General features: G+C 44.7%; 1 protein-coding gene across 4 annotated transcripts in view; it reads left to right on the forward strand.

Moving 5' to 3' along the window:
• The window catches only part of C6H9orf43 (chromosome 6 C9orf43 homolog), a 23,176-nt gene extending 11,126 nt beyond the window's left edge, over window positions 1–12,050 (forward strand). For 2 of the 4 annotated variants that reach the window (XM_021201040.2, XM_029540234.1), the window contains 11 exons: window positions 230–287; window positions 2,365–2,456; window positions 3,972–4,035; window positions 5,532–5,695; window positions 6,336–6,483; window positions 6,837–6,894; window positions 7,173–7,219; window positions 7,415–7,457; window positions 10,099–10,220; window positions 11,311–11,374; window positions 11,596–12,050. In XM_021201040.2, coding sequence (XP_021056699.1) covers window positions 230–287; window positions 2,365–2,456; window positions 3,972–4,035; window positions 5,532–5,695; window positions 6,336–6,483; window positions 6,837–6,894; window positions 7,173–7,219; window positions 7,415–7,457; window positions 10,099–10,220; window positions 11,311–11,374; window positions 11,596–11,825 — 1,090 coding nt within the window. In that variant the 3' untranslated portion in view covers window positions 11,826–12,050. Of the gene's footprint in view, window positions 1–229; window positions 288–2,364; window positions 2,457–3,971; window positions 4,036–5,531; window positions 5,696–6,335; window positions 6,484–6,836; window positions 6,925–7,172; window positions 7,220–7,414; window positions 7,458–10,098; window positions 10,221–11,310; window positions 11,375–11,595 lie in introns of all 4 variants that reach the window. The other 2 variants (XM_021201039.1, XM_029540236.1) reach the window with 2 other exon arrangements.
• The last annotated feature ends 4,039 nt before the right edge of the window (window positions 12,051–16,089 follow it).

Below are 16,089 nucleotides of genomic sequence, written 5' to 3' on the forward strand. Positions count from 1 at the left end.
CACATGGTGGCTCACAACAATGTGTAATGGGATCTGATGCTCTCTTCTGGTGTGTTTGAAGACCTCAACAATGTACTGTAGCTACATAAAAGAATAAATAAAATCTTAAACAAAAAAATCCAGAACCATCATAGTAAATAGATGGGCTTTCTTCAGAATATAAACTTTGTTGTTCCATTGGCTTTCCCCTTTTTTCTTTTGTTTTATGCTTGGAACATATTTTTTCCAGGTCTCAGAAGGCTTTACGTGACAAAGATATGACTAGCCGTTCTCCTAGGCCTCCCAAAGTAAGTCACAGTTTAAAAAGTTGCTTCCTCTACATTTTCTCTTTATTTGTGGGGATATTTTGCCTTTGATATTATTGTTTCTTAAACATTTCCTTTCCTTTCCTTTCCTTTTTTTTTTAAAGGATCTATTTATTTACTTTATGTATATAAGTACACTGTAGCTGTAGAGATGGTTGTGAGCCTTTATGTGGTTGTTGGGAATTGAATTTAGGACCTCTGCTCACTCTGGTCAACCCCGCTCGCTCCAGTCGGCCTCGCTCGCCCTGGCCCAAAGGTTTATTTATTATTATAAATAAGTCCACTGTAGCTGGACTCAGACACACCAGAAGAAGGCATAAGATCTCATTATGGGTGGTTGTGAGCCACCATGTGGGATTTGAACTCAGGACCTTCAGAAGAGCAATCAGTGCTCTTACCCACTGATCCATCTTGCCAGCCCACATTTTTATTTTCTTCTGTATGGTTGTTTTGCCTGCCTGTATGTGCATGCACCATGTGTGTACCTGGTGCCGGCCCTCCAAGGCCAGAAGAGGGCCTTGGATCCCCTGGAGCTGGCGTTATAGATGGCTGTGAGCTAGGAGTCAGACCCGGGTCTTTTCCCTGACCTGTCTCCCCGTCCCCAACATTATCATTCTTCATGATAGATGTAGTTTGAACGAGGAGGCTGGTAAGAGCTGTCTAGTATTAGGTCCTTACTGTATAGAAGGCTCTGTGCTAACAGCTTCACATGCTACACTGTTTTTAGAGACCCCAGAGTAATTTATGAATGTTTAGAATAGGGAAGGATTTTCTCTCTGTCTATATAGAACATGTTCAGCTTTTAAGTAGACATTCTTATTATAAGAAGAGAACTTAGATTGCAGAAATGTCAGGCTTAAAATGGGCCTTAAGGTCACCTAGTGATCCATGGTTAGACAGAAATTTTATATACATATGTGATAATGTCATCATGAAATTCATTATTTTATATAACTAAAAAATTAGAAAAGGTTAGATTTTACAGTCAAAAGGAGCATAGAATAACCTTTGCCCCCACCATAGGGGAAGTATTCTGGTACTTTCTGTCCTGTTCTCTGCCTTCCTTTATTTTTCTTCCTTCTTGGTTTTGTTTATTTGTTTTTTGTTTGTTTGTTTGTTTTTTGAGACAGGGTCTCACTATGTAGCTCTGGCTGGCTTGGAACTTACTATGTAGATCAGGCTGCCCTAGAACCCGTTTCTGCCTTCCTAAGTCAGTTCTGATCAGCAGGCAAAAGATTTTTTTCCTTGATAACTTTGAAAAAGGCCTTAAATAAAATACAGGCTAGATGATCTACAGGATTTCCTTGAACCCTAGTGCAGTGTGATCAGTCCCAAGGGTGGGAGAAATTAGCACGCTAACTCATCTGGGTATCTGTAATTATAGACAGGGTGAACTACAGGAAGAAACCTCCGTTACCAGCACTCAGTATATCTCGGCTGGCAGACTTCAGGCCGCATCACCTGCAGGGGACCTGAGGTTTTGCAGTGGGCCGGTAGAAGGGATAGCATCCCTCCCTGTCCTCATGGAAGATGGGCTGGCTTTTCTAAACTCTATACTAATGTCATGGAGAAGCAAGGAAGGTTATTGTTTAAAAACCCCTCCCCTTGAGGAGTACGTGCATTGGTATCTGATACAGGAGGCAGGATACTCTGAGGATGGTTTGGGGGATTACCAATGTCTCTTTCTTCCTATTCAATTTTATTATTTTATTTTACATGTATGAGTGTTTTGCCTGCATGTGTGCATGTGTACTGTGTCTATGCCTGATGCCTGTAGAGGTCAGAAGAAGGTGTCAGATTCCCTGGAACTGGAGTTATGAGTGGTTATGTACTACCGTGTAGGTGCTAGGAACCAAGCCCAGATTCTCTGCAAGAGCGACAAGTGCTCTTAACCACTGAGCCATCTCTCTAGCCCCACAAATGTCTGTTTTTCCTTTTTCCTTTTTAATTATTTTCTGAATCACCAGTTTGTTTTGGTAAGCATAGCAAGGCCGAGCTTGGCCCTGAGCTTAGTTTCAGCAGGAGGCTGGGCCTCAGATCCCATTGTTCCTGTTTCTAGCTCTCAGTGTTGAATTTGAATGAAGGACAACTTCCTTTCTCTGAAGATGTCAGAAACATGGTTGTGACCTGGGTTCCAGAGGAGGACATGAGGTGAGCATCTTCTCTAGACCTTGGCAACCTCGATGCCCGCGCTCCTTAAACTCCCTGTGGCCTTCTGCACACCCCTCCCTTTTTTCATCTCCTTTTAAGCTATCTCATTAGCAGCAGGCCAAACACAGAAAGTGACCAAGACTTGCTCCTGCCTCTCTCTACACTGGAGTTCTGTTGTGATGTGTGATGTCCTGTGAGATGCATGCTGTGGGAATTCTCTATGGAAAGTAAATAGCATAAACAGGGTGGTCCAGGTTACTTACTACATTTATATATATATGTAATACACACACACACACACACACACACACACACACACACACACGCGCATGCATGCGTGTGTGTCATAGCACAGGTGTAGTGGTCAGAAGACAATTTGTTGAAGTTGGTTCTCCTTCTGCCATGTGAGATGGAGTCCAGAAATCAAACTCAGGTAGTTGGGCAGGATTTTACACTTTTTTTTTTTTAAACATTTGTTTACTAAGGGGTTAGCAGTATGCCAAGAGCCTATGCAGAAGTCACAGGATGACTAAGGAAAGACAATCAGAGGAGAAACTGCAGTAGGTGTTGCTCTCCTTCCTTTCCACCATGTGGGTTCCAGGGACCAAAGTCAGCGTCAGGCTTGGTGACAGGCACTTTTACCTGCTAAGCCATCCTTCCTCTCAAAGCTAAATTTGTTTGTGAGGTTTAAGATAAATAAGTGTTGGACCCATGAAGTGACTTAGCAAGCAAGGACCCTTCCCACCAATCCCAGTGACCTGTGACCTGGAGCACACGAGGGTAGACTGAGAGAAGTGACTCCCACAAGTTGTTCTCTGATCCCCACATTGCACATGAGGCATGTGTAGCCTCAGCCCCGTCAGTAAATACAGGTGAAAAATACTCTCACTTAAAAAGAAACACATTTGTGTATTATTATTATTATTATTATTATTATTATTATTATTATTATTATTATTTTGTTTTGTTTCCCCTCAAAAAAATGAGGAAAATAGCCCTCAGTAAAACATAAAATTCTGATCTCCACCCCAAGGCCTAGGGCACTGATACAGAATGAATAGTGTACCAGACTTGTGTCTAACCAGCGGGGAGGCCTAGAGGCTGGCTAGGCTGGCTAGCACTGACTGCTGTAGAAAAGGTGTTGGCTTTTCTTTAACAATCACTGATGTTCCAGTTCTCATTAAGTGACTAAATTAAAACCGTAATAATAAAGCAGCCTCCTCATTTTTTAGCAACCTTGAGAATTTTTTTCCATTTTCTCTTTGTGCCCAAATAGTCCTTCCTTACACATGTGTTTGTGTGTGTACATTACGCTGTCACCGATGTGAGCCACAGTAGTTTGTTTGTTTTACACGTAAAGGAAGTGTGTGGAAGGTGGGCCAGGGATAGAATGGTGGATGCAGGGGAGAAGAAGACCTGTAGTTTCCTGCCATCTCCAGGATTGTCACTTATAGATGGCCTTAGCGTCTCTATTTAAAATATCTGGGAATGAGTTCTGGTTTTTCTTATTTTAAGCCCAGTTCAAAAGACTGATGTTTCCAGCTGGCCTGGGAAGAAAAGGAGAAAGAAACTGGGGAAGGTGAGTTATGGGCTTTGTCCCTTATGAAGTGATTTTGTAGGGTTCATGGCTTTCCCATCCCTAACGCACCTTCTTATATGAACGAACGAACTCCATTACCCAAAGGGTAAAAGAACCCTTTCTTAAGAGTAGCTGCAGATGGCTTCAGGTCCTTCCCTGTCTACTGTCTGTAGGAAGGTAAGGAATACTTTGAAGAGAGGACAGAGGAAACACTGGCTGTCCAGGAGGACTTTTGTCAGCTGCAAGCCAATCCCCAGTGTGATGGGGCAGTATTCCAGTGGACCAAGGGTTACTAAGATCTGGGTTTCCAACCCCAAACCTGCCTCCCTGGTAAATGTGACCTGTATCCCTCAAAGTCATTCCTGCTCCATTTCCTTCCTTAACCAATCCCCACTTCAGTTCTCTGTCTGGCATCTCATTAGATGATTATTGTTGATTTGTTCAGTGGATAAAGGAATAGCCTCTCCAGAAAAGCAAATTGATCTTGGCTTGATCTCAATGGAATAGAATGTTAGAAGCCCAGCAAAAGAGAAGTTGGATGTCCTTCATGATGGAGAGGAGGTGGGGACATTGAAGGAGGCCTGTGTGTTATTTGTTGTGGCTGTCGCCAAAAATACCTAAGAGAGTAACTTCACAGGAGAAGAGATTCCTGTCTGCTCACACGGTTGCTTGGTCTCATGAGTCTGGCAGTGTTGGGATGGTAGGAGCATGAGGCAGAGGGTATTCAGGTCGTGATAGACTGACTGCAGAGAGAAGGGAGTGCAGGAAGCGGCTAGGGAGAGATGTGGCCTCTAGGGCCATGTGTCCCCATGCCTGCTCCACTTCCCCTAACTGCTTCCCAGTTATTCTCCATCAAGTTATGACTCCATTAAAGGGCAATCCACTCCTTACACTCCTGTAAGGGCTTCGGAGCTCTTATAGACACATCCAGAGGGTGCTTCACTGATCTATTTAATGTTTTTATGTACTGTTGTTGTCATTATCATTGTCATCAACATTGTTGTTGCCATCACCATAATTATTTTGTGTGTGTGTGTATGTATGTGTGTAAACACACGTGTGCCATGGTATGTGTATAGACATCAAAGGACAAGTCTTGGGAGTCGAGTTTCTCCTTCCATCATGGGCTCCAGTCCGTGCAGCAAGGGCTGTTTACCACTGAGTCCTGCTGCCTGCCACCCTCAGTGGGTTTTGTTTTTTTTCTTTTTTTCTTTTGTTTTTTCGAGGCAGGGTTTCTCTGTATAGCCCTGGCTGTCCTGGAACTCACTCTGTAGACCAGGCTGGCCTCAAACTCAGAAATCCACCTGCCTCTGCCTCCCGAGTGCTGGGACTAAAGGCGTGCACCACCACGCCCGGCTTCCCTCAGTGTTTTTAATTCAATCAAATTGACACTGTCGGGAATCAAGGAGCCTCATTTGTCAGGGAGGAATATTGGTGGGAAGAAACAGGCTTGACGAGGACGCTTCAGAGAGTCCCTTGCATTGTTTCTCTTCCAGAAAAGCAAGCCACCTCTGTATTACCCTGGAAGGCAGTATTCGAGGAGTCCAGCGGCAATTGTACCTCCCCCCTCCCCAGAACATCACATGGAGCAATTAAGTTCTGAACCCATACCACTATGGGCTCAAGCTGGCATGCTTCCCCAGGACCTACTGGAGGAGTGGTGAGCACCATGGGGCAGGGTGGAGAGAGCCAGACCCTGCTTTTCATTGAAGCTGAGTAAAGGCAAAACCATGTGCTCTGAGAACAGGGAGCCAGCTGTAACCCCGCTTGTTTGTGTCTACTGACAGGCAAGGTGACAGTCACCACTGCCACTGCCATCCAATGCTGACCATCTACTGGGCTCGGGCAGAGCACATTATGTGAACTCTCATTTGAAATTCTCTTCTCCTTTTGATTTTTTTTCACAGATTAATTGTGGACATCTGTCCATTTGGGAGGCAAAATGGTGTATGTGGTTTGGAGGGTGACACCTTTGAATTGTATATTGAAACTTAACTGGCTTTGTGAATATTGGTAACTTCTTCAGCTCATTTCTGCTTAGCTCCCCTCATTTACACACTGAGGAGGGTGATAACATCTGCCCTTGGGTGCTGGAAGGGGTGAGTGATACAGAGCACGGGAGCCTGGCATACAGCAAGCCCTTAAGAGACTCAGTCGTGGTCATGCTAGTTAAGCAGGAAATGCATCACTGAGGGAAGCCATGCGAGCCTTTCTAGAGCCAGAGGGGAAGTGTCTTTGTCTTTAGCCCCACTCTCTGAGAAGAGATGCTGCTGACTGTCTGCTGTCTCTGTCCCCTTTAGCATCTTGGCACACGAGAAATCCATAATTGGCCCTGAGGTGAAGATCGAGTTGTCCAAGATGAAAAAGGGTCTTCCCCTGGAAAGGAGGCGGTCCGAAAGTGCTGCCTCATCTAAGATGTATCTGAGTGTCCAACGCCTCACCTTGCAAGTAAGAGCCACACGCCTCAGAGGAGAAGATCAAACCCGTCAGTCTTCAAGGCAGAATTGGTTTTCTGTTCACACTTGGTTCTGCTCTGCTACTCTGGACCCAGGCCTTGAAGATCGGAGGGCTGGATTGTATGGGAAGTGGAAGTCAGTACAGGGGGACGGGCAAGGGAAGGGATGCCTCTGGTTCCTCAGGACTGTTTCCAACTCCTTTCCCTCTGTCCTTGTACTTTCATACAATCCTGCTGCCAAACATTGGTTTCTCAGAAAGTATTTATAGACTAGGTAGATACGTGTATTTGGGGCAAAGAAAGACCCACAGAAAGGCATTTTGTTAATAACCCCCACCACCGGCAGAGACCAGCACTGCGGCATCCTGCTCGTCTGAGGAAGCTTCGCCCCAACCTGAAGCGAGGTGAGGGCCTTGCTGGGCATGGATATTCAGGTACCACCCTGCCCTCAACACCACAGAGTTCTCTAATGTCACATGGTCCCTGTTCAGATCTGTTTCCTGCCATAGTCACACAGGGACACATGAAGAACTCAGGAAACTCCAGTTTCAGAGCAGCTTCTTGCTTGGTCCTGGTCAGGGAAGGAGAGTCACTATAGTGGGGCCGGTCACTGTAGGTAGCCTAGCAGAAGGTGTAGGATGTCAATCCGAGAGAGGACTGAGCCAGCTTTTCTGGTTGCCAGATTCCTTGATGCAGCAGGGGAAGGCGAAAACCTTTACTCAGAAACAGGTAGGGTCTTGAGGGAAGTCTGTGGGATGCGGGTGTGGCGTGGGCTGGGAAGGGATATCTCGGAGGAGGGTTCTCCCCTGGGTGCCGGCTGTGTGGATGAGATTGCGCTGACAGTCATTTCAAATTCGTTCTTTTTGCAAAAGTTTTCTTCACTTCCCAAAGTCCTAATTCAGTTCCTTCTCATGTTGGTTTTAGGAGGCTAAGAAGAAAGCCAAGAGAAATGTCAAGGGCCAGTATGGTATGTATACATTGACATTTATAACCCTCCCTTTGCTTAGTCAAATAGAATCCTGGAATGTGGCAAAGGGCAGAAGCCAAGCATGCTTTTGTCACTTTGAAACTTACCTCTGTCAGGCATTCAGACTTGTTCTGGGAAATCTCAGTCTGGCCGGCTGGCCCACCCCAGGTCATCCTCGAACTGGATAGTCACTGAACAAGCAGCTTAGGCCGTGTGCCTCTTCATGTGGGCATCTGAGAGAGGACTGACTCATAGTTGGGGTTTCTTCAGACCTTGCTTTAGAAAGATCAGAGTGATGGCGGGGTGTAGTGATATATGCCTGTACCATACCTCACAGGCTGAGGCGGGAGGGTTGGGAATTCAGGTTCCATAGACAGATCCCTTTCTTAAGAGCCCTCTGGCTTCCACACTAAAAGCTGGCAAGTTCTGGGGTTCAGCTGGCAGTTAACACATTGTTTCAACAGTAGCCAGTACTCAACAGGCAACCTTTTTTTGACTAGTGTTCATGTTGAAACCTAGAATAGTACATCTCATTTTGGAACTCTGATCTCATATGACATGTAGCACTGTTTGGCCGAATTTCCCAGCTTGAATGCAGAGTGAGAAGGGCCCAGGAAGACCCACCCTGAATCTTGTAAGATTGTTCTTCCTTGTTCAGACTGTGTGCTGCTGGCTTTTTCTGCAAACAACAGGGTTTTCAGAATTCTCTCTGAAATCTGGGGTCCTGAGTGGAATCAGGCGGGACGTACCTGAGACCTCTTGCTTTGTGTCCCGTCTCACTATCGTCTCTGGTATCAGCAACATCTGTTAGCCTGAAGGTCTACAAAGGCTCCTGAGCCTTTGGTTGGAAGTAGAAGAGGCTGAGGCCCAGGGTAGGGGAGATTTGTCCAAGGCGAGTTCAGACCCAGGGTGATCACTATCACTTTCTCAATTCTATTCTGATACCTTCGTGCTTCTTCCAACAAGACTGTCTTGCTTGGTTGACCAGAGTACCTCTTTGAGTTACGGTTGTAGAGCGGTGGCCTGTCCCTCTCTGAGTAGAGAAGGGCTTTACAGAAGAGTTGACTTGTCAATTGGATCTTTAACGTGTGTGGCTTCCTGGTATGGGAAAAGAATTCCTGGAATCGAGAGTAGCTTGTGAAGAGGTATCTTGGAGGAGTGTGGCTGCTTAGCATAGCTGTGAGGACTTAGGGGAGTGTGTGGAGAGGGGGTGTGTGCACGTGGATTCGGCCTTTATTTCTCAGGGCGGTAGGTCCACCCTGGCTGCACACTGAAGCCAACTGAGAGGCTTTTAGCATTTGACAAGCAGCTGGAACCCTACCTGTTTTAGATTAGAGTTTCTAGAGCTGTCTTCTGTGTCTGTTAAAGCTTTCCAGTGCTGTCAGTGTGAAGCGTGGATGAGAATCAGAGCTTGCAGGGAATTACCGGTTAGGTCATTGAATTACCGGTTACGATTCTTGCTTCAGTCAGAGTCATGAAGGGATTAGATTTCATTTGGTTCCTGCCACTCCAGCAATGGCCACAAAAGAGTCTGGGTCTGGGTCTCTCTCTCTCTCTTTTAACATTTAATTTTGTGTTTATGGGTGTTGTGCATGTGTATCTGTGGACCATGTGTATGTGGTGCCCGAGAAGGCCTGAAGAAGGCATTGGGACTGCAGTTTCAGACGGTTGTGAGCTGCAGTGTGTATTCTGGGATATGAACGTGGGTCCTTTGGGAGAGCAGCCAGTCCTTTTGACCACTGATCCATTTCTCCAGCCCTCTTCCCCACTCTTTGAGGCAGAGTCTCACTGTGTAGTCCCAGCTGGCCTTGAACTCAGAAATCTGCCTGCCTCTGCCTCCCAAGTGCTGAGATTAAAGGTGTGTGCCACCACTGCCTAGCTAATCAGAATTTTTTGACCTTAGTCCCCTGACTCCTAGGAAAAGACAGCAAGTACATTTTTCTTAACATTGCAAATGAATTTGGAGACCTGCCTGCCTTTGAAAGCACAGAAAATAAGCTGTTCCTGCCATGCCTGGGCCTTAAATTAGCTCTGTCCCAGGCTGGCCTTCAATTCTGGAATCTACCTGCTTTTGTAAGCACAAACAATAAACTTAGCTGGGTGGGATCTTGGCCTGTAATCACTTACCAAATCTCTTATTCTCCTTCCTTCATATCTTTCTGACAAGGTGGCTCCTCGTGGAGCTGTCCCTGTTCCTTTAGGTCTGTGAAGCCTCTCATATAATTCATATTGCATCCTTATATTTTGCAGAGTTGAGAAATCCTGTTAATATATTTTTAACTCATGTTTTCAGAGTTCTTTCCCACAGTCTTAAGGGCTTTCCTGAAAGTCACAGCATTTATCATCTTTGCTAAGGACATAGACACACCCTTGCTTCCTGGACTCATGCTGTCTCTGATTATCATGTTGTCATTAACATTGACATTGAGAATATTCCCTGATAGCCATGGCAGGGAGACTACTTCCTGAAGAAGGAACATGAATATATATATATATATATATATATATATATATATATATATACATATACATACATATATATATATCAAATATATATATCAAATATATATATCAAATAAGCCTCACACCCAGCAACCTTCAACAGTCATGGAGGGCCATGCCCCTGCTGGTTCTGTTCCAGGGGAAGAAACCACGTCGGACCATTTCTTACATGACGGTGTAGGACTCAGAATATCAGGACAGGAACATGAACAAAAGCGGTGGGAAGAAGAGGATGTAGAGAAAACATCTGCAGAGAAACATGTGAGTGTCCACCAAGGCCTCTGCTGGGGCCTAGTTTCAACCATCTCTTAACTGTGTAACAAACTACCCCAAAGTACATGCATAGATGATCTATTTACTTAGTTTTTTTCTTGAGACGGGATCTTGTTATGTAGCCCAGGCTAGCCTAGACCTTGCTAAGTAGCCTAGGATGACTTCAGATTTGATCTTTCTACCTCAGCCTCCTCAAGACTAATCACGTCTGTGGGTTGACTGGATAGTCATTCTGCTCCTACTTGAGGTCATTTAGTGCTCCTGGCAGGAGCGATTAGCATAGTTGCCTGTGTTCTCTTCTATGATTTCTCTCTAAGTGGTTTATTCATGCTTAATGACAAACCAGTCATTTTCTGTCTTTTAAAAACACATTTTATTTTATGTGTATGTGCACTGCTAGAGATAGAGGGGGAGAAAGTGGAGAGAGAGACTGAGAAACAGACAGAGGGACAGAAAGAGAAGGGGAAGGGGACGGGAGGGGGGAGGGGGAGAAAATGTGTATTGTGGATGTGAAGTGCTGATGGGCCACAAGAGAGCATCAGATCACCGAATTTAACTTGGAATTGAGGGGTAGATGTTTGCTTTCTGATGTGGTTGCTGGAAACTAAACTCCACAACAGCAACAATTTCTCTTAACTGCCAAGCCATTCCTCTAGCCTTTTTTTTTCTTTAATTATTAATCATTTTTTTCTAGTTGTTCCTTAAGCAATTGATTTAGAGCTAAAACAGTGTTACTTCTTACACCATTTATTAGTTGAAGAAGTCACCATTTCACTCAAATTTCCAGGCGTAAAACTAGACCACGTCTCTTGATAAGAGCAGTGGCTATTCTGGCAGCCATCTCTGAAGGCAGGGATCATTTAGTTGATTTCTGGAAATGGGGAGAAGTGGCCCTAGTTTCATCTGGTTGGTCTGGGAAGCAGGGTGTGTGTGAGATGGTCTTGCTTTCAGTTCCAGGCAGTGGGTCTTTACCCTGATTAGATGTCTAATTCCCCCAAGATAAGTGTGTTTTCGAAAACTCTTTTAGTTCGCTAAGGTCTAGATTCACATTTCTTCTGCTTACCCTAATGAATTTTAGGTTTCTTTAGAAGAGGTGTATGAATTTGACAACTACTACACAGATTACTACCCCAGTCCGGAGAGTAAGTGGAGCTGTCTCAGTAAGTGCCCGAGGATGGGGAGAGCTGACCCTGTGCTAGTCAGGGTGACTGGTTTTCAGGAATGGGGTCTGGTCTGTAGGTGTGAGTGCAGCCCTTATCCTTTGGAGAGGTCCTAAAGAGACCCTGGTCTTTCCTGAAGTGCTGCTTGTTACAGTCATTTGGGAGAAATCTGTCATGCTGTTAATGGTTGGGTCTTCTTTTAGGTGCTGTACTATATGAAACAGTTTACCAGGACCTTGATGATAACGAGGAGACTGTGATGGGAATCAAGGCTTCTAGCAAAGACAGTAGCTTCAAGAACCTTTCCGCAATGATGGACGATATCAGTTGGAACCCTGAGCTCAAATTGCTGAGGATTCTTCAGGGCACTGAGGAGGAAGAAGAGGAAAGCCATAACTCTAGGGCACAGAGTGAGACGTCTCTAGAAGCTTAGCTCAAGTCATCACTTTGGGCAGCCTTAGCCAGAGAGTTCTTGTTGTCTGAGGACAACAACCTCAGACACAGGGAAAACAAGAGAGAATGTTGTTCTCTGGATCCTCCTGCAGGACCAGGCCCTAGACACCTGTATTCTTCATTTACTCTTTGCCTCCAAAATGAGTGAGGAAAGCCTAATCCTATGGAATATAGGCAGCTTCCCATCATTAAACACAACCCCTTCAAGCAAAGACTCTCTGTTTCTAGGAAGAGAGGAGGTAGTACTTGCTTGTGTCTGGTTTTTTTTTGGGGGGGGGGTATCCCCTTTGTTTCTTTTCAGAAGTGTTTGCAGTGCTGGGAAGCTGGGCTCAGCTTATGGGAGCCTCCATAATATCCCTAACTTCTGCTCAGTCCCTGGAGATGGTTCTCTTTGGCAGTGGGGCCTGCACCACTATTGAGTGATAATCACTGTGTAGTATTCCCACCTAAAAGTACATTATTTGAAGAAAGGCTTATCTTATCCATAAATAATCCAATATGTATCTCTAAAAGAAAAGCACTAAAAATCTAAAAATTATTTCATTCTACCGAATTAATACTGATTGATTTCAAATATCCAAGCATATTTACATTTCCATGTGTCACTAAGTTTTTTTTTTTCTTATAGTTGACATAGTCACATTAGGATTCAAACAAGGTCCATTAAGTTGCACTTCCTCAGTGTGCTCTGTTCTCCTCTCATCTGTACATCCCCTCCTTCTTTCTTCTTCTCTTCCTAGAATTTCTACCAGCTCTGAAGAGCTTAGCTTTCCAGTTTCTAAGAAATCTCACCTGCAGGGAAATCTCAGTGTTCACAAAGACCCAGAATCCCGGAGTCTCAGGAGCCCCCTTATCTTGGTTTTAGATGGATTTTTCTCCATCATGTTTCTTTTTTTTTTTTTTTTTTGCTTTTTGCTTTTTGTTTTTTTCTTTTTTTTTTCTTTTTTTCTTTTTTTTCTCCATCATGTTTCAGTCTTTTAAAAAACTTTTAGCAGGGTGGTGATGGCACATGCTTTTAATCCTAGTGTTCAAGAGGCAGAGGCAGGTGGATCTCTAAGTTTGAGGCCAGCCTGGTCTAGAGAGTAAGTTCCAGTACAGCCAGGGCTACACAGAGAAACACTGTCTTAAAAAAAGTGCCGGGTGGTGGTGGCACACGCCTTTAATCCCAGCACTTGGGAGGCAGAAACAGGCGGATTTCAGAGTTCAAGGCCAGCCTGGTCTACAAAGTGAGTTCCAGGACAGACAGGGTTATACAGAGAAACCCTGTCTCGAAAAAAACAAACAAACAAACAAACAAACAAAAAACCCTAAACCAAACCAAACAAAAACAAAAATCCCAGAAATCTTTTAACTGGTAAAAATTCAAAGTTGCATAAAGAGTAAAGGGAATATAATATAATAAATATAACATAATATTGCATAATATAATATAGCAAAATTTTAAAGTTCATACTACCCGGGGCATTGTTAAGAAAGGCCCTTGGTTGGGTTGGATCACTTAGAAACCTACTGGTTTTTTTTTTTCCTAGCTAATGTTGTTTCTAATGGAAGGAGATGTCTATAAGGCCAAGGATAAGCATACCTTTTTAAAAAATTCTTTGAGAACTTTATAATGCATGTAATGTGATTTGATCATATTAGCCCCTGTGTCTCCTAAGCATACCTTCTTGAAGTCTTATTTCTTCTTTTGTATTTGGCTGTTGACATCTGGAGCTCTAGAATTCCCCAACACTCTCACATTTGCCTCCAGGGCCTCTGCGTGGCTCTTTCATGAGACTGTTGTCTGAGTGTGTGATGCCAGGTTTGAGGTGGTTAAGAAATGGCTAGTTAGAGGGGATGCATCCAGAGCTTGGGCATAGGGCTTGGGGTCTCTGCAGGCGTGACTCACCTGATTACAGTGGGCGCCAGAGACATGACAGATGGAAAGTGGACTTAGATCGCACTGAATGTCAGGTGTGGTATCTCAGGGAATCTTATCTTCGAGACTGAATGCCGATGGACTTCCAGTTCATGAGAGTACACTGGTGTCTTAGTTACTTTTTTATTGCTGTGACAGGATACCACAACCGTGGCAAGTTATAAAACAAAGTGTTTAATTTCCTCTCATGGTTTCAGGGGCTTAGAATCCATGATGATGGAGTGAAGACATGGCAGCAGGAACCACTGAGAGCTTACATCTTGGTCTAGGAGTATGAGACAGAGAAGGAGAGAGCATTGGGAATAGTGCAAGTCCTTTGAAGCTTCAAAGCCAGACCTCCTCCAACAAGGCCACACCTCCTAATCCTTCCCAATCAGTTCCAGCATCTCATTCAAACAACCACAACTGGTCAAGAGAGAACTGGAGAAGAGAGTGTGTTATCTTTTTTTTTTTTTTTTTTTTTTTTTTTGGTTTTTTGAGACAGGGTTTCTCTGTGTAGCCCTGGCTGTCCTGGAACTCACTCTGTAGACCAGGCTGGCCTCAAACTCAGAAATCCGCCTGCCTCTGCCTCCCAAGTGCTGCAATTAAAGGCGTGCACCACCACGCCCGGCTGAGTGTGTGTTATCTTGATTTATAATTCTTAGATGCTCAGACATGCTTTAGTAGACTGGTTTTATACTTTTCTCCTGTAATATTGGGGGTTTAAGGAAGGTGGAATGGCTCAGTGTGTGAAAGTACCTGTAGCGCAAGGCTGAAGATCCAAGCTTGATCCTCAGGTCCCATATTGGATGGAGGGACTGGATTTTGAAGCTTGTCCTCTGGCCTCCATGTGTTATGACATGGCTCATACCTGCCTACACACTCATCTACAAACCACATATATAAAGCAAATTAAATAAAATTTAAGAAAAAGCTGGATCGCACATATTGTAGTAGTTTTAAGGAGGGGGAATTTAAACCCATAGTTTTAAAGGTGAGGACTTGGAGCGGGAAGGGTAGATGTGACTTGAATGAGATTGTCAACTGGGAATGATGGGACTGGGCAAGACTCTGGGTCTCCTAGGGCATGGTCAGATCTTTTCACGTCTGCTTTTCTTCCTTCATTCTCCATTCCATGTCCCACTGTCTGTCACCGTGTTCAACCAGTGTCTGACTTGTCCCTCTGCCCGGCAGGCTACTTGTCTTCCTTTGTGATCAATCAGTGGGTCCCAGGGATGGCAGCCCCTCTTTGGGGTCAATCTTATTTCATTTCTAGTTCCTCCTTTCACCTGATTATTAAAGAAAGGTTCATTTTATTTACAAGTACTTCAATATGTGTCTCTAAAAGAAAAGCATTTTTAAAAAAACCCTCAAAATTATTTCATTCTGCAAAAATTAATACTGGTTGCTTGATATCAAATACCCAAGCATATTCATATTTCCAAACTTAGTGGGTCTCGTTGTTGTTTTTCCAGTTGATACCTTCACAATAGAATTCAAACAAGGTAGGCTGGAGAGATGACTCAGCAGTTAAGAGCCCTGGATATTCTTTCAGAGGACGCGGGTTCGATTCCCAGCACCCACATCACAGCTCACAACTGTCTGTAACTCCCATTCTAAAGTACCTGGCACCCTCATGTAGACATACATGCAGACAGATCAGCAATACACACGAGTCACACAAGGTCCATAGGCTGCACCTGCTCTGTGTGTCCAGTTTCTTTAATTTGTGGATCCTCCTTTTCTCTTTCTCAGAATTCATTTGTTAAAGCAATGGATGACTCGGCTTGCAGTTCTCTGTGTTCTGCTTGCTGCTGGGTGCATCGCCATGGCAGTGTCTCACTCCTTTCTCTGCCTTGTTTTCTGGAAACTGCCATTGAGATCTGGAGGCCTGGGCTGATCCAGGTTTTATTGACAAAGATTCCACAGATGGCATCCTATGCTTTGACTGGGGGTCAGTGGGGTGGGGCGTGACAGGGTTTCGGGTTTGTCCTTAATTGTCAATAATGATCCTCATGTGTGGGAACTTATGGGGTGCAGAGGAAAGAGAGGGTAGGGAGGATAGCCTGCACCGGCCAGAGTTCCTCCTATGGTCTGGGTAGGCAGATGTGGGAGGGCTGCCGGACGCTTTCCACTCGGCCCCTTGTGGGCATTTAAGCCATTGATCCCACTCGACAGGGACTGGACAAGGGGCAGCCCCAACCGGGGGCCCCAGGGTGACACCCTGCAGCCCCAGGGTTGTGGGAGAGAGGGCTGTGGGAGAGAGGTTCCCACACAGGCGAGAGAAAGCGCAGCGGGCCTTGATGAACAGAGACAGTCTATGGTTTTAGAGCTTTATGGTAGAAAG

Source organism: Mus pahari, chromosome 6 (genome assembly GCF_900095145.1).
Source record: "Mus pahari chromosome 6, PAHARI_EIJ_v1.1, whole genome shotgun sequence".
NCBI classification, from domain to species: domain Eukaryota; kingdom Metazoa; phylum Chordata; class Mammalia; order Rodentia; family Muridae; genus Mus; species Mus pahari.